Source organism: Mustelus asterias, chromosome 24, assembly GCF_964213995.1.
Source record: "Mustelus asterias chromosome 24, sMusAst1.hap1.1, whole genome shotgun sequence".
Taxonomy (NCBI): domain Eukaryota; kingdom Metazoa; phylum Chordata; class Chondrichthyes; order Carcharhiniformes; family Triakidae; genus Mustelus; species Mustelus asterias.
Genome location: NC_135824.1, coordinates 21,669,757 through 21,696,460, shown reverse-complemented (window position 1 = coordinate 21,696,460; position 26,704 = coordinate 21,669,757). Strand labels below are relative to the sequence as shown.

The window sequence follows — 26,704 nt, the reverse complement described above, 5'->3', positions numbered from 1 at the left end:
ATGGGATTACAGCGTGTTCTTGCAGCAATCCATCAGTTCACAGTCAAGACATTAGCATGTCAGAATACTTTGTCCCATTTTTAAAGAGGTGTTATGGTGGTAAATTATACATCTGGTCTCCAAGCTGTCATCCGACTTGTAACAAAAAATTTAACTTTGTTTTACTGTGGTTTTGACTCATTATTTAAAGCTAAGTGAAAACAAGGATACAAAATGGCCAAAAATTCCATCGCACTGTTTTTGGAGAACTCACCATTTTTCCAGAGATTTTAAATGTTTGACATATTCCTCCCAGATCCAAGAAGTGAAACTGAGAGGATTAGTTATATACGAACATACGGTTTAAGAGCAGGAGTCGGCCATTCAGCCCCTCGAGGTCATTCAATAAGATCATGGCCAATCTGATTGTAATCTCCCACCTACCCTGGATAACCTTTCACCCCCTTGTTTATCTCAAATCTCTATCTACCTATGCCTTCAAAATATTCAAAGACACTACTGCTGCTGTCCTCTGAGGAAATATTTCTCTCTTAAACAGGTGACACCTATCTTTGAAAGTTGACCCTAGTTCTAGATTTTCCCACAAGAAGAAACCTTTTCTCCACATCCACCCGATCAATTCCCTAAAGGTTTCAATCAAGTTGCTTCTTTCTTGCCTAAACTCCAGTGAACACAATCCTCTCCTGTCCAACCTTTACTCATAAGACAACCCACCCATTCCTGATGTTAGTCTAGTAAATCTTCTCTGAACTACTTCTAAAGTATTTACCCCCTCCTAACTTGGGGACCAATACTGTGCACCGTACTTGTCCTGTATAACTGAAGCATGACCTCCTATTTTTCAGATTCAATTTCCCACACAAATAAATGATAACATTCTGAGTGTTTGTAATTACTTCCTGTACCTGCGTACTAACCTTTCGTGATTCATGTATGAGGACCCCCAGATCCCTCTGAGATTCAGAGCGCTGCAGTCTCTCACCATTTTGACAACATGCTTCGTTTTTATTCTTCCTGCCAAAATAGGGAATTTCGCATTTACTCACATTATACTTCATTTGCCAGATCTTTGCCCACTCAACCGATCTATGTCATTTTGTCACCTCCTTATGTCCTCTTTACTTTGCTACTTATCTTTGTGTCATCAGCAAATTTAGCAACCATAATCTTAGGTCCCTTCATCCAAATTATTCTTAAAAGTTGAGGCCGCAGCACTAATGCTCCTGGCACACCATTTACCACATCCTGCCCCAGAAAAGGGCCCATTTATGCCTACTCTAATCTAGCTAATCTTCAGTCCATGCCAATATGTTACCTCCTACAACATGAGCTTCATTTTCCGCAATAGCCTTTGATGTGGCATCTTACCAATTGCCTTCTGGAAGTACCGCACATTTACCAATTTCCCTTTATCCACAGCGCATGGGACTCTTTCAAATAACTGCAATAAATTTTTTTTATTCATTCGTGGGACATGGGCATCGCTGGCTGGCTGGCCCATCCCTAGATGCCCGAGGGCAATAGATAGTCAACACATTGCTGTGGCTCACATGTAGGACAGACCACGTAAGGACGGCAGATTTCCTTCTCTAAAGGGCATTAGTGAACCAGTTGGGTTTTTACGACCATCGACAATGGTTTCATGATTATCAGTGGATTCTTATTTCCAGATTTTAAAAATTGAATTCAAATTCCACCATCTGCCGTGACGGGATTTGAACCCAGGTCCCCAGAAGATTAGCTGAGCTTCTGGATTCATAGTCCAATGATAATACCACTAGGCTAACGCCTTCGCACTTGGAAAAACACTATTTCCCCTTTGCAAAACCATGTTGACTGCCTGATTGCCATGAATTTTTCGAAGTGTTCTGCCATAACACTTTTTTAATAATAGCTTCTAACCTTTTCCCTATGACAAATGTTAAGCTAACTGGCTGTAACTTCCTGCTTTCTGTCTCCCTTTTTGAATAAAAGGGGTTGCACTTTTACACTCCACTAGACACGTCCAGTCTAATGGAGCCTTTCCAGGATCCAGAGAATTTTTGAAAATTAAACTGATGCATCTCACTAGCCGCCACTTCTTCTAAGACCCTAGGATGAAGTCCATCAGGACCTGGGGATTTGTTAGCCTGCAGCTCCAAAAATTTGCTTAAGTATCACGATCATTTGCCAAATTGTTAAGATGTCACTGAGCTAGTTTTGATGTTTCTTCATAGACTGCAAGTTATAAGCAATTCCATAGTTGCCTGAGTATGGGGAAACCGCTCTCTCTCTCACTCGTATTGAAAAAACCTTTAGTTTTGTCTGTAGGAAAGGGATGTGGAGAAATTGGAGAGATTTTGAAACAGGACAACTGCAATACTGTTTTGCTGAAGACAATGGTGTGAGAGCCTTTGGTCAGAATTGTAAGGCAAAGGTTAGAAAATCTCATCTTTAGGTTAACTAAGATGGCCTACTTATATGGGAAAGGAGAGCACAATAATGTCTAAATTCCCTCTTGTTATGTGTTAAACCATGCGTCCCCTCATCTTGTATTACTTGCTGTCAAAGCTTGAAGGAATGCAAATGCAGAAGCCTCAGACAGGCTCTTCAAATCACATCTCCAGGTCCCTGCATGGTATGAGTAGATGTAGGACAATGTGAATCAACAACTTGCATTAATATTGTGCCTTTAACATAGGAAAACATCCCAGGATGATTTCACAGGAGCATTCTCAAAGTTTGACACTAAGCTGCAAAAACAGTATTAGGATGGTGGTCAAACGGGTAAATTTTAAGGAGCATCTTAAAGGCGGAACTCCTATTCAAAGATATGCCCGTACTGCTTATAGATGCAAATGCACCATTGAACCTGTAAAGTTACTAAACAGACCCAAATTTCTGCGGTATGCTTCAGTTGCAAGATCTTTTGTTTCAACTGAGCAACAATTCGACATTCTACCTCTGTTGGCTTTCTCTTTGCAATTTGAATTATTGGAGGATGGAAGTTTGAGTCCAAGGTACCTTGAGGAATAGATGGATGTTTTGGTTTCTTGGTAATTTGGAGTCCGTGTGTCATGAGAATTGTTGCTTAAAAATCAAACTGTGACCCTATTTACCCATGTTGATATTAATTCAGACCATTTTTGTTGCCTATTCAAACATTGGTTTAATCAAGACTTGCTTCAGCCAATATTAAGAATTTCTAAACTAGAAATAGTTAATTTTATGTGATTGTGAGTATCCTGGAGAGTTAATAGACTTCTAGTACAAAATTAGTTCATTTGGCAATCAGCAATGTGATGTGGTAAAATATCTCTAAACATCAGGTTAAAGCCCAACAAGTTTATTTGGTAGCACAAGCTTTCGGAGCGCTGCCCCTTCGTCAGCTGAGCCTAGGTTGATATGCGCGATCTTCTTGGAGATCCTCTCCACTTTGAGCCAGCAGTTTGCGGTGTTGGTGGTCGCCATGATGTGGAGATGCTGGCATTGGACTGGGGTCGGCACAATAAGAAGTCTTACCTGATGAAGGAGCAGCGCTCCAAAAGCTCGTGCTGCCAAATAAACCTGAGACTTTAACCTGGTGTTGTGAGACGACTTACTGTGCCTATCCCAGTCCAACGCCGGCATCTGAACATCAATGTGATCTAAACCTGTTTGCAGAATCTATCTTTCAAAAAATGCTAAATTTTGGCTTTTCACGTCAATCAAGATAGTAATCAAAAAGGTTCTGCAAAATTGTTGAGTCTTTTTGATTGTAACTTCAGCTAATGCAGATGCAGTTTCAATAAGATTGCCTCCAAAAAAAGGTTTCTAACTGTAATTAAGATATAGGATCTTGCCCCCAGGTGACCAAGAATGGGGTTAATTATATTACAATATGGTGACATGAATGTGGCCTTATGTGTTCAATGATTACTAGCATTTGTTTATGGACGCAAAACATTTGCAAAGCATTTTTCATGTTGTGACCTTTTGTATTAAAGTAAGATTTCCATATTGGATTAGAATCAGAATGCATAACTACTGACAAGTAATTCTGTAATTTGAAATAAAGAAATGCAGCTGAGTGGAATGAGAATGATATTGCATGTGCTAAATTCGCTCTTGGCCTTGCTTAAAAATCTGAGCAAACAATATTCTTCTGTTGTTCATAGGAATCATAGAAACCCTACAGGAGGCCATTTGGCCCATTGAGTCTATACCAACAACAATCCCACCCAGGCCCTATCCCCGTAACACCATATATTTAAAGTTTATTTATTAGTCACAAGGCTTACATTAACACTGCAGTGAAGTTACTGTAAAATTTCCCCTAGTTGCTACACTTCGGGTCAGTGCAACTAACCTAATTTGTCCCACTAATCCCTCTAACCCAAGCATCCCAGGACACTAAGAGGCAATTTAGCATGGCCAATCAACCCAACCAGCATATCTTTCAGACTGTGGGAAGAAACCGGAGCACCTGGAAGAAACCCACGTAGACACGGGGAGAATGTGCAACTAACTTCCACACTGATGGTGACCCAAGCTGGGAATCAAACCTAGGTCCCTGGCGCTGTGAGGCAGCAGGGCTAACCACTGTGCCACCATGCTGCCCATATTGATCAGTCAGTCAAAATCTATCTCTTCAGACAGAAAGTATTCTACTGAAAACCTTTCTAAAAATAGCTCAAACATGATGTACGTACTATCAAAGCAGTATAAATGATGGAGATCAAATAATTAAGAGCCAACTTTCCATTTATTGTTTTAAACTACAGCTTTAGTAAAATATTTTTTTTCACTCTGAATTTTCGACCCGTTATTTTGAAGCAAGGAGTGTCCAGTTGATATATCTTGAAATGATTGCTCAGCATAACACCAAGCATTATTTTACTTTGTCTTGTTAATGCATTCCTGCTTATGGTAAATAAATCAACTCCACAGACCAACCTGCAAATATTTTGCAGATCTATTTTTATTTCCAATCTCTTCAAAGCTGTGCAAGCATGGGGCATGAGAATAACAAATAGAAGACAGAAAAAAAATCTTGTTTTCAGTCATCTTAATTAGTAACATTTTTTACACATCACCTTTTGGAATGGAATGGATGAAATGTTTTATTCTGAAATATTTCTACTTCTGTCCAGAGAGACACTGACCTAAAATCCGCATTTACACATTTTAACGGTAAAGCGATAATCATCTGGACATGCCATGGGATAGAGCAATGAAAATCCTGGGATATAGTGAATCTATTGTTAACTATTTAAATATGACACCAAAAGAAATGATTGGTTATTGGATAACTTTATATTTCACTGAAATAATATGTAGCGACTGAATACATCAAAGTTCAGGGAAGAACATTAGCCAGCCATTAATGGTACACACTGCACGGTACAGCAGCTGTATTTACAGGAATTGTTCAACGCACCTTGCTTGATAGCTGATCATCTGAAACTGAATATCCTTTTTTTTTCTACTTTAGAAGAATGCTATATGGCCTGAGTCAACAAACAAATGTTCCATATTAGAAGCTTTTGTTAATTCAAGTACAAAAGGAAAATACAAGTGCAGGAAGTATGAAACAATACAGAAAATTCTGGAAATACTTGGGTCTTCTGGTATTTATGGAGAGAGAAATATTGTTAACCTTTTAGGTCAATGACCTTTTGCCAGAAGAGTATTTACTGTTAATTCAAAGTTGCGTAATTCAAATGATCTAATCATGCAATTTAGTACTGAGTTATTGCTTTTCCTTCTATGCATATGACTTGATGCAAATTATTGTATAATTATATGAAAAACAATTGCAAATATCAGTAGACTGGAAACAGGTGGTGAATTATGTCATTGCAGTTGCACTGTTATGTATGGTAAATAATTTCTCTATTTAAAAACATTACATGGTAGACACATCAAACATGTGCTATCGGTTCACTGTATCTTATAACAATCTATTGTCAGAACCATTTCCATTTGAGGATTTCCTCTATGGCACAGCTTCACCAATTTTAAAACACCATCTAGGCCTTTTGGCTAAGATGAAGCTCAGATCAAGCACTGGAGGAGGTGTAAAGCCTGCTCCTGTCAGCTTGGATCTTGTTGATCAAGCCCAAGACAGGAAATTGGGAACCTGTCTTCCCAACTTGGATCTGTAATGTCTCTCTTATAGAGACTTTGGACTAATTTGTTTTTTGATTGGATATAACTTTTTTTAAATTGTCATTTTTGTGCAATAATCCTTCCATTTTGCCCTCATATTCATCACAATCTGATAAATTGCTTTTTTAAAAAGTGACACTATGTCAAAGCTTTAGTTAACGCGTGCATTCTCCATGGCAGCTGCTCTACTGATCACAGCCCATTTGCCAACCAATCAGCACTCTCTCCTCATGAGGTATAAATTGTTGTACATTTTACATTTGGTATTCTTGTGAATTGTCTTGCTGTGTACAAGACAAAAAGCTTCGACACCATGTTGTTTTTCAGCAACACTCAAATTCTGCACTGCCAAATGATTATTCTGCTTCATTTGGGCATTTATTTACTTCCTTGGCCATTTTAGGATCCCCCCCCCCCCCCCCCCCACCCCCCCCACCGCCCCTCCCTCGATTCAAACACATTTTCATGAAAGATGAGCAGTAAATGTTGGCCTAGCCAATGACACCCACGTGCCGTGAATTTTTCTTTTTAATGTAAAGGGTTCCAGAGACAAAGCAGAGGGGTTGAGACCAAGCCACAATTGCTCTTTCAAAAACCCAGCAAGGCACGGTGGGCTGAATGATGCTCCTACTTGCTGAAGAACTTTGGACAGCCAATTTTCCCCAAAAGCTTGCAGAGATGGTAATTAAAAATGATACCTTGGTAAAATAATCGCACACCATGCGTGTTTATGACTAGTTTCTGATATTGCACATTGTTTGCATGTTCTCCCGTGTCTGTGTGGGTTTCGTCTCGGTGCACCGGATTCCCCCCACAGTCCCAAAGATGTGCAGATTAGTTGGATTGTCCTTGATAAATTGACCCTTATTGTCCCAAGCTGTGTAGGTAAGGTGGATTAGGGGTTACGGGGTTCAGACAGGTGGGGGTGTGTGAGCCAGGCTAAGATACTGAGTTGGTACATGCTCGATGGGCTGAACGGCCGCCTTCTACACTGCAGGGATTCTATGATTCTGAGAGATGCACGTTTATATTAACTCGGTTGCTGAACACTGGGTTACTGATTCGGAGAATAATGTCTGAGGTTTTCTCATTTTTTGATGAAATCTATCTTTTCATCTATTTGAACTTATGTTGACACTGTTAAAGTCTTGGTAGTATTCACAGCAGGGGAGGCAGTGGTGTAGCAGTATTGTTACCCTGGGGAATCCTCTGGGGACCCGGGTTTCAATCTCATCGCAGCAGATGGTGAAATTTGAATTCAATAAAAGTCTGGAATTGATGACCGTTGTTGTAAAAAAGCCCATCTGGTTCACTTATCACCTTTAGGGAAGAAAATTTGAAGTTCTTATCTGCCTCCAGATCCACAGAGATGTCCTCTGAAATGCCACTCAGTTCAAGGACAATTAAGCAACGAATACTGACTGAGCTGGAGATACCCACGTCCCACGTGTGAATAAAAAATAGCTGACAAATGCATTGTGATGAGGGCATCCAGAACCTGAAAGTATTGCTGGAATGATCAATGCGGTGCTGTTGACTTAGCAACCATACAGCTGTGTCACTTCCTCGCATCACCCAGCTGACAATTTGATTTGGACAAAATGGATTGTGATGAGGGCAGGTTTAAAAAAAAAATGAAGCTTACTTGCAGTCCATTGCTTCCATCCCAATCCTGCATGCTCAAAGTACTTGCAGCACAGAAACAAACTCCAAGGCCCACAGCAATGTTTACACCCCACAAGAGCCTCCTCCCACCCCTTTTCATCTCAGTCCATCAAAAAACCCTGCTATTTATTTGTCCCTCGTGTGTTCAGTAAACTGCCCTTTGTACTATTTACCTTTTTGTGCTCATTCTTGTGGTTCATTTTCACCAAGTCTGTATTGGCATTTTTATAAAATATTCTTGCGAGCCAGACCCGAGCCAGGGGCCATGAATATAAGATCTCACTAATAAACCCAATAGCGTATTCAGAGAGTGGTTAGAATGTGCAACTCGCTACCGCAGTGGAAGCGACTAGCATATGTACGTGTAAGGGGCAGCTTATTAAGCACACAAGGGACAAAGAAATAGCGGGGTATTTTGATGGACTGAGATGCAAGGCGGTGGGAGGAGGTTCTTGAGTGTAAATGTTGATGTGGGCCTTGGAGCCTGCAAATACTTACAGCATGCAGGATTCTGAATTGCAGAGGATTCAGAGATGGTAAATCTTTGCTCTGTAGGACAGTCAACAGCTTTAAGTTGGCATTCTGCTTAAAAATTGCTTTGGTTATAAAGCCTATATCTACTGATGCTGCATTCCTCTCTCCTTGAGGCCTGCCCACAGCATCTAGCCAGTGAATCTTTACTTATAGCTGTGAATTTCACTGGCAGGTTTAAAAATATTTTGTTTCTGTATTGTGTTATGTGCACGTAACAAAAACTCCTGCCCATTCATGATCATCCTGAATTGGCAACTTATTTATCAACTCTCTCACTCTAAAATGGAGATTTTTTTGTCAAAAATCTTCTTTCGCTTTTCATAGCTTTTTCAATCTAGAACCAAAAAATAATCACTGAGGTACTTTCTTTTCCTCCATTGAATGAGCAACTAAAGGAATGAGGAACAGTATAAAGACAGGCTGACATTTAACCCACATGAGTTTCACCAGCATGTGCAATCATATTCTGCACAAGCTACTATAAAGAATGTTGATACGATAGCATTTTAAAATTTGCGTTGAATTAAAATGTGAAGAATGTAGGGTTCAGGACATCGATTCTCATTTTAGTACCACTGACCTTCAATTTTTATGTTAGGACAGATGCAGAAACTTGGACTGTTAACAAAGCCTCAAACCGTTGAAATAACCTTCTCTCTGGAAAGTGCGTGCTTATTATTAGTCCCTGGCAAAGTTTTCTCACAGAGTCTGCAAAAACGAACAGTACCTCAGTCCCGATGATACCAATAGTTTATTTTTTTGCTCCACCTTCAATCCAGTTTTCTTTCAACCCCAAAATGACTCGTTCAACTAAATATTTAAAATTATCTTAATGTTATTCTGTCAGCAGCATGGTCTTGTAGCTGATTCTGGCCTCCTTGTGTGCTTGCAAACCATTCACTTCAATTATTCTTCAATTAAACTGTTAACTGTATTGGCATTGTGAATCACCTGATTTATTTTCATGTTATTTCAGATATTTGTTGAGGACCATTTCTGACTCCATAACCCAGGTGGCACAGTGGTTAGCACGGCTGCCTCACAGCGCCAGGGACCTAGGTTCGATTCCCGGCTTGGGTCACTGTCTGTGTGGAGTTTGCACATTCTCCCCGTGTCTACGTGGGTTTCCTCCAGGTGCTCCGGTTTCCTCCCACAGTCCAAACTTGTGCGGGTTAGGTGGATTGGCCATGCTAAATTGCCCCTTAGTGTCAGGGGGACTAGCTACGGTAAATGCATGGCGTTATGGGGCTAGGGCTTGGGTGGCATTGTGGTTGGTGCAGACTCGATGGGCTGAATGGCCTCCTTCTGCACTCTAGGATTCTGTGAACCCATCAGTGAAGTTCTGGAAAAAATCTTTTTGGCCTGGTCCCTGTGGCATAGAATTCACATCAGTAACTCTTGCCATTGATTTATATTGCACTGGCGATTATTTTTGCTAAAATTTGTCAAGACGCCCTCAGTTTTAGCTTAGTCCCAGCACTCAGGCTGACGTTTCAGTCCAAGACAGAGGGAGTGCTGCACTGTCTCAGGTGCTGACTTTGAGACAAGACATTAAATTAAGACTTGCGCCTGTTCAGGTGGATACAAAACATCCCATAGACCCTTCCCAACAAGAGGGTTCTCTGTGTCCTTGCCAGTGTTTATCCCACAGCCAACTGATTCAAATACATTATCTGATTACCTACCCACCTGCAGTTTTTTGGGATCTTGCTCTGCTAGAACTGGCTGCCACTTTGCCTATGTTACAATATTGACGATACTGTAGAAGTATTTTAATTGGCTGTGGTTTTGGAACATCTTGAAGAACAAAGATGTGCAGGTTAAGTTGATTGGCCATGCTGAATTGCCCCTTGGTGTTCCAAGATGTGTAGGCTAGCAGGGTAAATATGTGTGGTAATGGGGATAGGACCTGGATAAGATGTTTTGTCGGAGAATTGGTGCAGGCTCGATGGGCCGAATGGCCTCCTTCTGCACTGTAGGAATTCTATGATTCTATGTAACAAGTGCTGAATGAATGTAGTTTTGTCGGTTCAAACAAATTGCCAGGTTTGAAGTGAAAATGAACCATCATAAGACAAAAACAATGAATTTCCAGAAGAGATTGTGCAAACTGAGTGTTTGAAAATGTTGTGCATTTGCAGAAATGTGAAGGAAGTTAGTAGAAATATTGATGCAAGTGGGATGGGTTTAGTTGCCTAATCTTTGTTACTAAAACTTTAATTTGAAAAGTAATTCCAAAATTGCTGGCTTCTAAAACACTAAGATTTAGCAGATATGACTAACCAGTGATTAACTGGGTAACAGCTCTTAAAATGCAATGAGTAATTCAGTTGTATGGATGACGGTGATCTTGAGGTCAAAGCCGACAACTAGCAGTTTCTGAGGAGAATCTAATGTGATGATGCAGTGTAAACAGTACATTCTGCTTCTATTTGTTTTGGGAACGCCGTTCAGTGCAGTTGTACCAAGCATTGAATTGAGATGCAGACTGATCAGATTCAAGCTTCTTCTGGATGCTTTGACCATTCTTTTTCCTCCTTAATAAACAGAAAATGAAAGCGGCTAGAAAGAGAACAGCTGATATAATTTGAATTGTGACTCATATTTTTTATTTGTAATTATTGAATTTCCATTTCCATTTTAATTTCTAATTATTTGACCATTTTGAAGTGACCTTTCTTTCTTCCGCCAGTTCAATATAATGTCATGTCAGAATTTTCCACTCAAAGCTCTTTCCATTGCTGAGTTGGTCGATGAACATGTGTAACTGCTGAAAAATACAGACCAGAATGTCTTGTGTTCAAATTTAGATTTCCAGTCTGTGTTATGTCTCAGCCAGGTTTCTAATGTGAAGACCACAAATCACTTGTAGCACCCCAGGAGAAAGTGTGTGCAGATTTTGTAATTTAACATTAGGTCAGAAAAAAAATGAGAGAACAGAAAGTGCCAGAGATTTGGGAGATTAATATAGCTGTCTGTTTGCATTGGTAACCCTCCTTGTGAACTGGTTTATTTTTATTCATTTTTAGGACATTTTGCTGGCAAGGCCAACATTTCTTTTCCTTGTCCTAGTTGCACTGACAAGGTGGTGGTGAGCTGCCCTAAAACACTGCTGACCATGTACTGAAGTTGCTCCCTCAGTACTGTTCAGCCTTTTCATTGAACTGAGTGGCTCCCTCGGCAACTTGAGAGGGAGTTGAGATCCAACCATGTTGAAGTCACCGTAGGTGACATTGGGTGGCGATGGTAGGTTTTTTTCCCTTAAAGGATATTAATAAAGGCTTGGAGTTTTACAACAATTATTGTCACTTTCACAAAGTTTTCACTTAACTTTCATATTCTCAAACTGCCTTTGCGGTATCTGAACTTGCCTTGTGTTAATTGTAACTGACCAAAGATTGATTTTAATTATTATGCCCAGCATTATGACAAATGGTTAGGAAGAAGGGAGTTGAAGACAGTAACAGATTTCAGGGTGAGGCATCAAATTAGATTTGTATAATTTTGTCAGCACTTTAATTTCCCAATTTGTTCTTTGCTTTAAAAATGTGTATTTTTTATTAAAGCTATAAACTCAAACTCCCTCATACTTGAGGTATAACAAGCCTTTGGGGAAAAAATAGATGCGTTAAATTTACACCAATCTAAGGTCCCAACTGCTTCAAGAAGACAACTATCACCCCAGTACCAAAGAAAAGCCAGGAAACGTGCCTTAATGACTATCAGCCGGTGGCTCTGGCATCCATCATTGTGAAGCATTTCGAAAGGCTAGTCATGGCACAAATCATTTCCTGCCTCCCAGACTGCCTGGATCCACTACAGTTCACCTATCACCGCAACAGTTCCACAGCAAACGCCATCTCCCTTGCCCTGCGCTCAACCCTGAAACACCTAGATAATAAAGACACCTATGTCAAACTTGTATTAATAGACTACAGCTCAGTCTTTAACGCCATTATTCCTACAAGACTCATCTGCAAACTTTATGGCCAGGGGCTCGGCTCCTCCCTGTGCAACTGCATTCTAGACTTCCTAACCCACAGACCGTAGTCAGCAAGGATAGGCAACATCACCGCCTTCACAATCATCCTCAACACCGGTGTTCTGCAAGGCTGTGTCCTCAGCCCCTTACTATACTCCTTATATACCTGACTGTATGGCCAAATTCCCCTCCAACACGATTTTCAAGTTTGGTGATGACACCACCGTCGTGGGTCGGATCTCAAACAATGACGCCACATACTACAGGAAAGAGAGAATCTGGTGAACTGGTGCGACAACAATAACCTCTCCCTCAATGTCAACAAAACCAAGGAGATAGCCATGGACTTCAGGAGGCATAGTGGAGGGCATGCCCCTGTCCACATCAATGGGGATGGAGTAGAAATCATCGAGAGTTTCTAGTTGTCCAGATCACCAACAATCTGTCCTGGTCCCTCCATGCGGATGCCACAGTTAAGAAAGCGCACCAACGCCTCTACTTTCTCAGGAGACCAAGGAAATTTGGCATGCCCACTACAACTCTCTCCAACCTTTACAGATGCATGGTAGAAAGCATCCGTTCCAGATGTATCACGGCTTGGTATGACTCCTGCTCTGTCCAAGACCGCAATAAACTACAAAGGGCTGTGAACGAAACCCATACATCACTCAAACCAGCCTCCCATCCATTGACACTGTTTATACTTCCCGCTGCCTCGGAAAAGCAGCTAGCATAATCAAGGACCCCACGCACCCCGGACCGGACATACTTTCTTTTTCCATCGGAAAAAACGATACAAAAGTCTGAGGACACGTACCAACCGACTCAAAAACAACTTCTTCCCTGGTGCCATCAGACTTTTGAATGAACCCACTCGCATTAAGTTGATCTTTCTCTGCACTTTAGCTATGACTGTAACACTCCATTCTGAACTCTCTCCTTTCCTTACCTTTGTACGGTATGCGTCTGCAAGAAACAATACTTTTCACTGTATACTGATACGTGACAAATCAAATCAAATTGAGGATAAAAGCAAATTATAGCGGATGCTGGAATCTGAAACCAAAAGAGAAAATGCTAGAAATTAAATTGAGTATGCCCAACTATTCTTGGCACATGATCATTGCACTTGTCCTCTGGACAGTACCCACATTCCCATACTTGTAAACAAAACCAAGTGGATTCATTTTGAAATGGCTTCAGTATTGCATATATTGTGTTCTCATTGAATTTTGCTTTATGACAGGCCAAGACCTTGAGAAATGGAGAGAGCAAATTATAAATATACTAGCCAAATGTTATTGAAACCAGTATCTACAACTTAAATATCTACAAATAAATGTTGAAAAATACAATTTGATCTCCTTGTACTGTAAAATATAAAGTAGCCAGAGTCCCAGATGACCATAGGCACTGACTGCTGGCGATTTAAACCACCTCAGGCAAGATTGAGAAAGCGAGCCTTCATGAATAACCTCAGCCAGTACGGGAATTGAACCCACGCTGTTGCCATCACTCTGCATCGTTAACCAGCTGTCTAGCCAACTGAGCTAAATCGACGCTCCTTGTACTAGCACCCACCGGTGGCGTGGGTGGATTATTGACATCGACATGATGCAGAAAATGGTGGAAGTAAATGTACAATGGGGCCCAACAGCATCTGAAAAAGAAATGGCAGATTAACATTTTTTGAGTTGTGATCCTTGAGATGTTAGCGTGTCTTTCTGAGGTGCACCGGGTATTCCAGAATTGACTCTTTTTGTTTCAGACTTCCAGAATTCTTGAGTTTTCTCATCTTGAGTTGTCCTTGTTCCAAGTTAATTTTTAAGTAGCTGTGCATCGAGTCCCTGCATTTTGAATCTCTACTGGGTTTGTTTCATCAATGCAGTCGCGACAGCAGACTTGACTTTATGGTGCACAAGCTTAGCTTCATAAATCAACAAAGATTTGAATTTTCTTCAGGAGAATGTTCCAATGGGGGCGGGGGGGGGGGTGGAGGTGAACGCATGCATTTTGTTGAAGGTTTTGTGATTGATGACATGTATAAGATTAGCACAGTACATTTTAATGTTATTAACTACATAATAAGCACATACTGCCTGCAGTATTCTTGTCTCTGATAATGTTGTGAATTTAGGTCACACTGGGTGTAACTGAAACTTACTCTGCTGTACAGGATAGTTTCTTTTTGCTGACTTTTTCAATTTTGTGCCGTTTCCAGGAAATATTGATGAGGATGTTGTGGTGATTGAGGCCACCTCAACTCCCCAGGTTACTGCCAATGAAGAAATCAATGTTACCTCAACAGACAGTGAAGTGGAGATCGTCACTGTTGGGGACAATTGCAGGTGAGAACCTCAATGTCATTAAATTTGTCGCAGATGAAAACTCACTGACCTTTGAATGTTGATTTACAAAATTCTTTCTAAGAATTATTCCCAGATCTCTACAAAGGCCTTGTCCATGAGCAGTTGTATCCTGTAGTAACCCTTTACATCGAGGTGATAATGGCCAGGTGCAGTGCTGTGACAGCAGCAATGCTGTATACGGCTGAAATGTTCCCTCAGATATTTAACGTTTCAGGAAATGGCAACTTCATGCATTAATGATTTTTTAATTTCTGTTGAAACTGAAACCTTCCTGAGAAAGGTGCAATTAAATGTTCTTTATTCTGGCATTTTCACACCAATCCCCATATAACTTCTGAAGAAATTTAATTTACATCAACCATTTTTGTGATTGCAAAATGAAGTAAAAATAATACATTACACATTGTTATTTGGAAAGTAGGACTCCCCCACCTGTAATTACCATGGAGCAGTTTTGCAATTTCTTTGTCACTTGTCTCCCTAACTTTAGTTCAGAAGAATAGAAAACCTGAATTCCGGTTATAATGAGTCTCAATCCAAAACAGTATTCACCACATCGTGACAGTGAAGAGTTCTGTCACAGAATTGTTCTGAATGTGCTGATATTTTTATGGTTGTCAGCCTCGCCTCTTGTGGTCACACTCTACCTTTGAGTCAACTGATGCTCTGGTGCGGTACTGAGGGCGAACTGCACAAATGCAGTTACTGTCTTTCAAAATACGTGTTTAAACTGAGGCCTGATCTCGGGTGTGTGAGGTGGACAGCTGTTTCACAAAGTGCTATCATGAGCTAAGCTGACATTAAAAGTTTTCAAATCAAAACAGAGGACCACTTGATGATATATGTAAACAGTTGGTGCAATAAATTGTAAGAAATATAAATGCTTCCATCTTTTGGAGTATGAGAGGGAAAAAAAACTAATATTTCATGATAATCCAGAAATGTTTAATTTTATTAGTATTTTCATTCACATCCTCTTTCTCTCTGGTCCTCCTAACTTTTTATTCTTTCTCTCCACCCTCTCACTCATTTTCATTTTTCTCCAAAGTATTTTTTCTCCTTTCGCTCCTTTCTTGCTGGTGAAAGAGAGAATGGAAGACTTACTCTTCACAGGACGATAGTCTTTGGCAATTTTCACAGGCATGACTGAAGCTAATTAGTGAATTTACCAACACACTCGAAGTGTAAGATTATGATTTCCCCAAGGGAAAGCTGATAGGTCTGTAAATGGGACCCGGATATTCACCATAGGAGCCGTTAACCTCTGGGCAACAAAACCACAGCAACACATCAGATTGTCATTTTTGCAAGATGGAATTTTTAAAGAATTACCTTGACTTTTGAGTAAGTGAGAAAAAAGTGTTACGTTGTCAAACTTATTTGATGTTTTCATAATGCTGGAACCAGAGTCACTGAGTGCTCACATCATTGTGGCGTTGCAAAGGGTAAGTTCCACACACGCATAATCACACACACAAAACGTTACTTACTGGTTTCCTACACCTTAGGCAGATTTTAACGATTGCAAAGAATTGATGAGGTGGACAGCTGTTTTTATTCATCAGAAATATGAATGATGGTAGCAGGCAGCTCAAGTTTGTTTCCAACTTGAAAAGATTTGCATTTTTGGCAGAGCTCTATAGCAGCTGCTTTTCTTTACGGTTCAAACTCCTTGTTCTTCTAGGTGGTTTCAATAACAATGCGCTGATGTACGTTTGCCTTTTTTTTTGTGTGTTGCACTTTTGTATTGGGTTTGTGCCCAAAGAGGCAAGCGATTAAAAGCAAAAGCCTTGTATAAGAATAGCATAACTGGAAAAATGCAATGAATAGAACTGTTGAAGCATCTGTGGGGTTTGCAAGGACAACAAACCCACAGAAGCTTGCAAACTACAGTAAGTGGCAGCTGGTTCCAGCATAAGTGTCATTGGTTTCAATCATTTGACCTTTTTCATAGAAATCATAGAAATCCTACAGTGCAGAAACAGGCCATTCGGCCCATCGAGTCTGCACCGACCACAATCCCACCCAGGCCCTACCCCAATATCCCTACACATTTACTCACTAATCCCTCTAACCTACACATCTCAGAACACAAAGCGGCAATTTTAGCATTGCCAATCAACCTAACCTGCACATCTTTGGACTGTGGGAGGAAACCGGAGCACCCGGAGGAAACCCACGCAGACACGAGGAGAATGTGCAAACTCCACACAGACAGTGACCCAAGCCGGGAATCGAACCCAGCTCCCTGGAGCTGTGAAGCAGCAATGCTAACCACTGTGCTACCGTTCCGCCCGCAATTAGGCAATATGCCTGAATTGGCTAGCTCCATCTTCCAATTATATTTGAAATATTTCCCTCAGATTGCTGTTTTGGAAATGGCTACAAACTTGATAAATACCTTGTATGATTTAAAATATTAAGGTGGATCTTCAGACATCTACAATACCAGAAGGCCATCGATCTGATGATCTGAACAGGGCAGACTGGCAGAAATGTCAACGGGCTAAAGAACAAAGCTCATCAGTTCACATGAAAATGTGATAAGATATCTCTGAATGTTAGCTGATTTCTGAAACCTAATCTTTAATGTAAAATTAACACACTGGATAGATATCTACCACAGTTCATAGAATCCCTGCAGTGCAGAAATAGACCATTCGGCCCATCAAGCTTGCACTGACAACAATCCCACTCGGGACCTATACCTGTAAACCCATATATTTACCCTGCTAATCCCCCTGACACTAAGGGGCAATTTAGCATGGCCAATCCATCTAACTTTATTGGACTGTGGGAGGAAACTGGAGCACCCGGAAGAAACCCACGCAACACTGGGAGAACATACAAACTCCACACAGGCTGTTACCCAAGGCCGGAATTGAACCTGGGTCCCCGGCACTGTGAGGCAGCAGTGCTAACCACTGTGCTGCTGTGCCACCGTTGTATATTTCCCCTCGTACATATTTTTAACTATGTGCAGATAGTGGAAGTTAACTGATTCACTGAAACCCTATTACTAATTACTATTACCAGTCACAGACAAACTGTCGTTGTTGGGTTAGGAGCTGTATGCTTGTAATGTGTGACTCTACATAAATACAAGTGTGTAAAGATTGGCTCCAGTTTTATCTTTCAACTACTAGCTTTCGAGAATATAACATTATGTTGTTTGTGGGCTTCAATACCTTCAAATTCAGCTCAGTGTGGTACAGAAAGGTACACTTTGATTTGACCAGCCATTATGAAACTACAATTCCATGATCTTTTGTTATTTCCTCTCCTTGATAACACATTTATTAAGCCAATACATGCAAAACGAAGGCTTAAGCAATTGTACACAATTCTTCAGACGTGAATGTACACAATACTCCATGGACATTAGTACATTCCACGTTTTCTGTTTATTAATTTTCAGTTAACCGTTACATTTTATATATTTGCTGTAGTGAAGTACTGCAAATGTAATCAGAAATTACATCCTTGTACTACATTTGAAGCTTTCTGGAAACGTTACAATTTCCTATTTCTCTGCGACCTTCAGAAGTTTCCTGGTGGATTAAGTCACCTGTACTTTAAAGGCACGATGGGCAGGATTTTGCCTGCAGATTTCAGAACCCCAAAGTCAGGATCACAATTGGGGGTCTGTGCTCCCATTTGATGGTAGAAAGACTGATGTTGCAATTTAACAGGCGGCAGCATCCAAATGAATGGCGGGCGATCTCTTGATGCATCTAGCCCAGTCAGAGGGCCTGAAGCCTAAGTTGTCACACCAGGAGAGGTGGATACTTCTGAGGCAGGTCTGGTACCTCCACAGGAAGGTGCCCTTGGAGGAGTAAATTTAGATTAATAATACCGTGCAATTCGGAGGAGGGGATGCTTTTCTGCTGGGAAAATATTTACAGGCCTGAAAAATCACCCCAAGTTGGGCCTTTGGGTATTGAAAGTGGCTGCCGGCCTCAGTGGAGTAGGAGGCTAGCATTTTGGCCTGCCCTTGGGGAAACCTCTCACAACAACGGGAATGCATCAGGAATCCGTGCCAATGTGACCCCACCCCTTTTTCCTGGCCCACCCCCATGAGTTAAGGTCATGGATTAATCAAACAAAATCAGACATGACTTTGATTAATCCATAACCTTCTAAATGGGGTTTATCATGTCTCTTTCAATTTTCCCAGCACCAAGGTTAGACTGACTGGCCTGTAATCACTCGGTCTATCCTTTTCTCCCGTTTTAAAGAACTGCACAATGTTAGCTGTCCTTCAGTCCTCCGGCACCGTGCCTGTGCTTCCTTAAAGGTTTCAGTGGAATTTGAGATGGGTGAGTATTTCTGTGTAAACTTTGGGCACAATTGCATTTTACTTCTGCCCTTGTTAATGCTGCATCTACTCCTTTTTGTTTTCCGCAGTGATGGTCCGAAAACAACACCTTTTGTGTGTGAGCATTTGGTAAAGAAGTGGAAGAAAGGCTAAATATGTTTTCACTGCAGTGAGCAATGTATTTCTGGATACATGACTTGGTTGCAGAAGATTAGCCCATATTTAGTGAGTACAGTATGTGCTTGTGAAAGTGGAGAAAGCTGGCCGTTGAACTGTAGAATGTTATAGCGCAGGAACAAGTTATATGACCCATTGTACTTGTGCTGACTATCTGCATGAGTTGTGCACTTAGTCCCTTTTCCCCAAAACCTTTTGCTTTTATTCTTCGCTTGTCCATTTCCTTTTTAAAAGCAGCTATGGATTCTGCTTCCACTTCCGCTGGAACATTCCCTGTCCCTAGAACGCTGTGTATAATTTTTCCCTTCATTAGCTCGGCGATCTTAAATAGCTGACCAGAGGGTATAAATTTAACTGAGTGGAAATAGTTTCCAATAATGCATGCAAGTCAGGTTTAACTAAATTTTGAGCACATCTGCTCATTCTCTTAAGGTTCTTTGTTCTAATTAAAAGTGCCTCCAGTTTCTCTGGTGTCTCCTTCAGACCTAAGGCTTTCATCTCTGTCTTTGTAAATCTTATGGCCAGAATTCTCTGGCCGTTCACACTGGTGGGATTCTCTGGTCCCACTGCAGTGAACGGAGGTTTGGCTGAGCACCAAAGCCTCTGTCCTCGCTTGCAGCGGCGGCGGAGTGTGAGCAGCCGGAGAACTCCAGCCCATGTATTGAAGGCAGGTATATTAGCCATAGGCTAACAAGTGCCCGAATCCCAAAATAAGGGTTTTGGCCCCTTTAGGGATATTTCATTCAAAGGTAATCATACCAGGAATGAGCACAAGTGGAGTGGGAAGAGACTTTCCCTCTGAACGGGGAGGCTCAAGAAGAGGCAGGGAATTGAAGAGCTGGAAAAACGTACTGTGCTGCTTTCTGCATTAAAAGGTGTTTATTTGGATGGTTCAAGGACCTCTATCAGGGAAAGTGAATCAGGCTCTTGTAACTATGTCCGGACTGTGTACACACAACTTTTAACTTTTAGTGGAGAAAAGCATCGGCAGTTGCAAGTGAATTTATAAGTCCACTTTTTCAATTCTCGGCCTTTTGGCTAAGATCAAGTGTAGTTATGCGGATGCTGCACTTGGTTGAGGTCATTAGGTTACATTGCAGTTTCATATGTTTCATATGAAGCAATTTTTAAAAGCGGTATCTCGGCCTTTTGGCTAAGATGCAAATGAGATCAAGTCTTGGAGGAGGAATTGCTTTCCCTCCTCCAATCAGCTTGGCTCATGTAGATCAGGCCCAGGACAGGGTAAATGGTCGCTTGACCTGTCTTGCCAGCCTGGATCGGAAATGTCTCAACTTGTTGAGACTCTGAATTGGACTTGATTTGATTGAATTGGAAAAGTATTTTTAAAAAATACATTGTTTAAAATCTAGCTGAGATCATGTGCGTTGTGCTGAGAAGCACACTCCGGTATATTCTGAATTTGGTAATGAAAATTTTAAATTTTGAAGATGGCTAAATTTGAATGGTCCTGCATTTTTAATTAGAGGAAATTTGAAAGAGTAAGTTAAGAATTGCTGAACATTGGAATATCTTGGAACTTTATTGGAGTCTATTTAGGTGACACAAAGATGTGAAGCGACAATTTCTCAGTCAGATCTTGGGTTGTCATGATGGATACGTAGCTTCTGTCTTCCACGGGTGTATATTATGAATGAGCGTCCATGTTCTCCTCTGGGCAATCTCCTAAATATGTTCAATAGCTTAAAATTGAAAAGGAACAGTTGTCACAGCCAACAGGAATGTACTACGGTTAGGCATTTCAATATTGAGGTCTCCCTGCCCTATCCTCTCCACTGCAGGAAGTGCATGACCTAAGGCTATTTGGAGTCTATAATGATTAAAGTAGTGCTCCTTTTTTTGCAAGTGCAAATTTTGTTTCTGGAAGAAAACAGTTTTGGGTTCCACCTTTGTTGATCTTCTGCAACGGTGTCTGTGTTTCATTGTGAAGTTTGTGCCTGTTTTTTGAATGTTTTAGAGGGACTAATGGAAATAAGTTGCAACTCTAGATAGCTGCCATTAGATCGATTTGTGTTCAGTTTTTATTTCTACTGAAACATACTTGGGGTTCAAATCTGTTGATTTTATTTAATCTGGACTCAGTGGTTTGGATCCTGGCATCCAAGTTGCAGTAGTTATCTGTTGAAGTACCACTCCAGGGCTTCAGAACATTACTGGGACTGACGTTGTATCTCAGTACCAAGAGACTGTGACATTGTGGGAAGTGTTACTCTTTAATGCAAAATCTCATCTGTCTGTTTTGGCAAAAGAACATAGAAACAGGGTAGGCCATTAGCCCCAGAGGTCTGTTATGCTATTCATTTATATTAAGGCTAATCTGTGCCTCGAGTCCATTCATCTTCCATGCCCCATGAAATCCTTATCTAAAAAAGATCTGTTGATCTTTGAATTTAAAATTTCAATTGAATTGGCATTCACTGCCTTTTTAAAGGAATGAGTTCCAAATGTCCATTGTCCCTGGTATGAGGAAAACTTTCTTAATTTCAGTCCTAAATAACCTCAATCTACTTTTTGTTCTGGATTCCCACACCAGAGGAAATAGTTTTTCTGCATCTACCGTATCAAAACCCAATATCATTTTAATCTTAATTAAATCACCCCAAATGTTCTGGTCCCAAGAAAATACAAGCCACGTTTTGAGGACGGGGTCATAATTCAACCCTCTAAACCGTGAAATAATTCTGGTGAATCTGAGCTCACACTTCCACGGTCAATAATTTTTCCTGAGGTTTGGTACCCAAGATTGAGCATATGGAGTTTTATTTATTCTTTCCTGGGATGTGGGAGTCGTTTGCAAGGCCAGAATTTGTTGCCCATTCTTAATTGTCCTTGAACTGAGTGGCTTGTAAGAAGGCATGTCAAGGGCAGTCAAGTCGACCGCACTGCTGTGGGCCTGGAGTCACATGTAGGCCATATAAGGGCCTCACATAGGTGATTTCCTTCCATAAAGGATATTAGTGAACCAGATAGGTTTTTATGACAATTGATAGTATCGTTCCTGAATCTAGCTCTAATTCCAGATTTATTAATTGAATTCAAATTCCAGCAGCTGTTGTGGTAGGATGTGAACCCATGTAACCACAGCATTATCCTGGGCCTCTGGAGTCATTATGTCACCATCTCCCCTCAAAATCTGACCTGAGGCTTTGTAGAACTGAAATGTGGCTTCCTTGTTTTTGTATTTAAGCTCCCCTGAGATAAAAGCCAACATTCCATCAGCCTTTACAACTACCTTTCTTATGTGTACTAGCTTTTGGAATCATAGAATCCCTACAGTGCAGGAGGAGGCCATACAGCCCATCAAGTCTGTACCGACCACAGTTCCACCCAGGCCCTATTCCTGTAACCCCACGCATTTACCCTGCTAATCCCCCTGACACTAGGGTCAATTTAGAATGGCCAATCAACCTAACCCGCACATCTTTGGAGTGTGGGAGGAAACTGGAAAACCTGGAAGAAGTTATGAATGAGATCAGTTGGATTGTATGGAGGTTGGAGATGAGGGGAGAAATCTAGTCTAGAAGTGAGAAAAGAATGGGTGTGATGGTTTTGGTGATGGAATGACTGAGATAAGAGCAGGGAGACAGGTAATTGATCTTCTCCCGGGTTTTTTTCCTATCGTACAAACCAATTAGTGCTGGCCTCCTAGCCAGCATCTCTTACCAAATTGCTAAATGCCATTGAAACAGTTATTTCTGGGTCTTTCCTGATCCATACATCTTTGTTGAAGACTAATTTGTTTTTTTTTAAAACCAGGATTGTGACCCATTTGCTTTTGTCAAAGATCATTATGGTTCCAGAATGATTCATTCATTGAACCTTGGTAATTAGTAGCTTCACAGAATTTCTCAAAGGTTTCTGATGTTTCCACAAATTTCTAAATTTAGTTTTGCATAGGATAAATAATTCCTGCATTGAACGCTTTAGAAACAATGCAGGAAGTGTCTCCATTGTTTTGTACGGTGATGTTTTGGAGCATGGTGTTTGATCCAGATTGAACAGTTCAGGATTAGGCTCGGACAGGGACATCTGTATTCAAATATAGGACAATACACCTGGGGGGAAAAGAAATGGCTTGCTTACTTTTTACAGCTTGCCATGCTCAATTTGTATGTTCTGATGTGTACTGATAGAACACCATTGATGACAATTGTGGAGGAGCTTGCAGATAAGCCTCTTTTTCCCTGCCAGCTATGGAGCATATTGTGGTACACATCCTTGCAAGGAAAAGGGGGAAAATTCTAAAACGAAATTGCAAGGAGACGAGAATTTTTGAAAAATGCTGATTGTTTCCTTCAGCAACAAATTATTGGTTATTTGCGATTATAAAATTGTGAAACAAGAACGTAGAGTAGACTTTGTGGACCCATTGTTCTGCTGCCATACAATCAGAAAGCCATAGGACATGTACGCCAATGTAGAGAACTGTTTGGAGAGAAAGAATGAGATTTTTTTGTAATTGTTTTGGATGATGGCATGATTATCCTCAAATAGAAAGTATCCTGTTGTGTGATTTTACTTGAAAGTAAAACTAAACTCTAGTGTAAATACCTAATTCTTGACAGCCTGAATGGTCCTGGATCCAATTTTAATTTGCACTCAGGCCTGGTATAAACTACTTAATGGGCTGAAACCTGATGAATTTTTGATACAGTCAAAGGGTATCTCAATCCATGAGAAATTAAAACTAATGTTCAAACCTTGGTGTTAATTTTGACACTTTGAAAATTAATTTGTGCCAAGGTTAGTTCTTGTAATTACAGGAATAGGATTCCAACTTCTGTACAAAAGCCACATTAATTGCAGGGTGCTGGATCATTTAGCCAGAAATGAACATGTTTTTTGGGTATCTTTGAGAGGATGTAACGGTAATTCATGAATTGTGGGATGACAAAACCTAAGCCTTTTTGGGTTAGAATTCAATGTGATTCAAAAATCAATAACATCTCTGTGCCTATTAGTCTTTCGATGGAGTATTCCTTCTCCTTCACTCGCACGCTATCCTCTGAAGTTATAATAGCACCATTCTTTTGCTGACTAATTGAACAATGACACTGCATTACTTGGAGCCATTTCTAAAACCAACTGCCAGTATCTGTTAAATATGGTTTTAGCCCATACAGAGATAGAAAATCCATCTTCCAATCCAGTTATCGAAAATGTTAATTTTCCTGATGACACAGCTATTTGTTTTCTTAATAAGTTGAAATTCACAGTTCCAAGTGACTGTGCTCGGGTTTCCAATTCGGAAACCAATATTAATTGAGTTAACATTACCCCACTGATTTGTTTCCAGGTCTTACACCACACTTCTCGGCCACTCAAGGGTACACTGGGGCCAAAGCGCTAGCTCACAGAACCGACCTCAGGAACAGCGGAGCCGCAACAGAATATCAACAGTTATCCAGCCGTTGAGACAAAGCACAGCAGAGGTGGTAGACCTTACTGTGGATGAAGATGGTAAGTGGGTTTTGTTTCTTAAGCTTAGTGGAAGCTGTCTTGCAATCTGGTTGGAAGCTTGGGTGGCAAACCTTTTAAACGTACAGCACTCGTGGACCTATTATGAATTTGGGAGCCATAGACTTAGTAATTGCTTTGGTGAATTGAAGTAGAATTGTCTTTTTCCTGGTCATATATTGCTCCATGTCATTGCCTGGAATTCTGCACTTGAACTTCAGCATATAAAACATATGGTTGGCTGTCTCTTGCTAAACCAGGATTAATGGTGTTTGGAAAAGGTAATGGTAATTTCCTGACTTGCCTCGAGATACTGTGTAATGATCTCTCCAAGTCTCTGTGCTCCTGATTATCATCATGATGGAATTTATACCATGATAAATGTATAAGTTGACTCTTGAATCACTTGTTGCCAAGTTAGTGCTGCATGCTACTTGCATTAGCTACAGTAGCTAACCTAATAGCCAATCTATCCTGTATATTTTAGGGAAATAAATTCTTACTGTAAAGTGCAGCTGTTTGCGAAATTGAAAATTACAAACTAGATTGGATAGCAGGCCACCTGTTTTTCATTTTTCCTCTGTTAACTGAGCTCTCCTAAAGTTGATATCTTCAGCTTTGGTGAGGCGGTGTTGCATAAGATTCAAACTAATATTTGTATGTTCAATTCCTCTTGGCCATTGCAGTGAGCAGGATTGGGAATCCTGCCTGAATTTTCACTGCCTTTGCCCCGGGGGGGTCACTGAAATCAACTGTAACCATCTCATTGGAGCCCTGACTAAGAAAAACAAACTCAACCCAGACCTGAGACTTAACCTGAGACTTTATTGGCTCATTTGTCTCAGTAGCATTCTGCGTAGGAGATGCCCAAAGATAGTCAATTCAGATTTCTTCACACTAATTGTGGTGCATGGCTACTTTTGTGGAAACGTTAACAAGCCATCATCCTGAAATAGAATTAGGCTTTTCTTCTCTTAAGCAATATTTTTATACTGTGCATTGAGTGATGAATGCATTGAGTAATAGTGTCAGCTTGGCTGAGTTGGTAGCGACCTTTTTGAATTGGGGGGGTCATGGATTCCATCCTTGTGCCAGAATTTGAGCATATAATCTGGACTGACACTCCAATGCATTCAACGGAAAATATTGCATTGTTTGGGGGGTGCTGTCTTTCCGTTGAGATCTTGAACCCATTCTTTCTCATTCAGTTTTGTGTTTTCAAAAAAACGTCTTTAAAGTGTTCTTGCTGGGTATTGACTAATATTCCTCCCTCAATCAGCACCACGGAAAAAAAATCAAATCCAATTTTTTTTTCATGGCCATATTGGCTGCCATGTTTACTACATAACGTGACGACACTTCAAAAAGCAATTCATTGTGTGGTGCACCAGGTAACTGCAGCTTTCTTTTGGAAATATATACATTGCAGTTTGCATACAGTGAATCTGTGTTTTAAAAATGAACAAGTGCCAAAGATGTGATTTATTTTTTCCACATAACTGGGATAGCACTCTATATTGAAGTTGGTATCTTTTTTATCATCCAAGAGATAACCCTTAAGTCTAAGAAATGATGAACTGTCCTTCAGATATTACAGTGGCACAGTGGTTAGCACTGCTGCCTCGCAGCGCGAGGTTCAATTCCCGGCTTGGGTCACTGTCTGTGTGGAGTTTGCACGTTGTCCCCATGTCGGCATGTGTTTCCTCTGGGTGCTCCAGTTTCCTCCCACAGGATAGGTGCTAGGTCCATGCTAAATTCTCCCTCAGTGTAACCGAACAGGTGCCAGAGTATGGCGACCAGGTGATTTTCACAGTAACCTCATTGCAGTGTTAATGTAAGTCTACTTGTGATACTTAGAAACAAGCTTAAACTTAAAAGGTATCAATAGAAATCTGTGATAAATATCTTTGCTTGCAAATATTATTCATTGATTGTATTATTTAGTAATCAATTATTGTTAGCTGATTTAAATAATGACATTGGAATCATTAGTTCTTTCATGCAGACAAATATAGCATTAATCAGTAACATTGAGGAAGTGGGGGCTGGAGCCCA

General features: G+C 40.6%; 1 protein-coding gene and 1 pseudogene across 4 annotated transcripts in view; both read left to right on the top strand.

Annotated features, from left to right (window-relative positions):
• Positions 1-26,704, top strand: part of rnf111 (ring finger protein 111) — a 117,408-nt gene that overhangs the window by 53,655 nt on the left and 37,049 nt on the right. For all 4 annotated transcript variants that reach the window (XM_078241413.1, XM_078241414.1, XM_078241412.1 and 1 more), the window contains exons 3-4: positions 14,532-14,658; positions 24,489-24,652. In XM_078241413.1, coding sequence (XP_078097539.1) covers positions 14,532-14,658; positions 24,489-24,652 — 291 coding nt within the window. The remainder of the gene's footprint in view (positions 1-14,531; positions 14,659-24,488; positions 24,653-26,704) is intronic.
• Positions 20,193-20,394, top strand: LOC144511585 (U2 spliceosomal RNA; annotated as a pseudogene).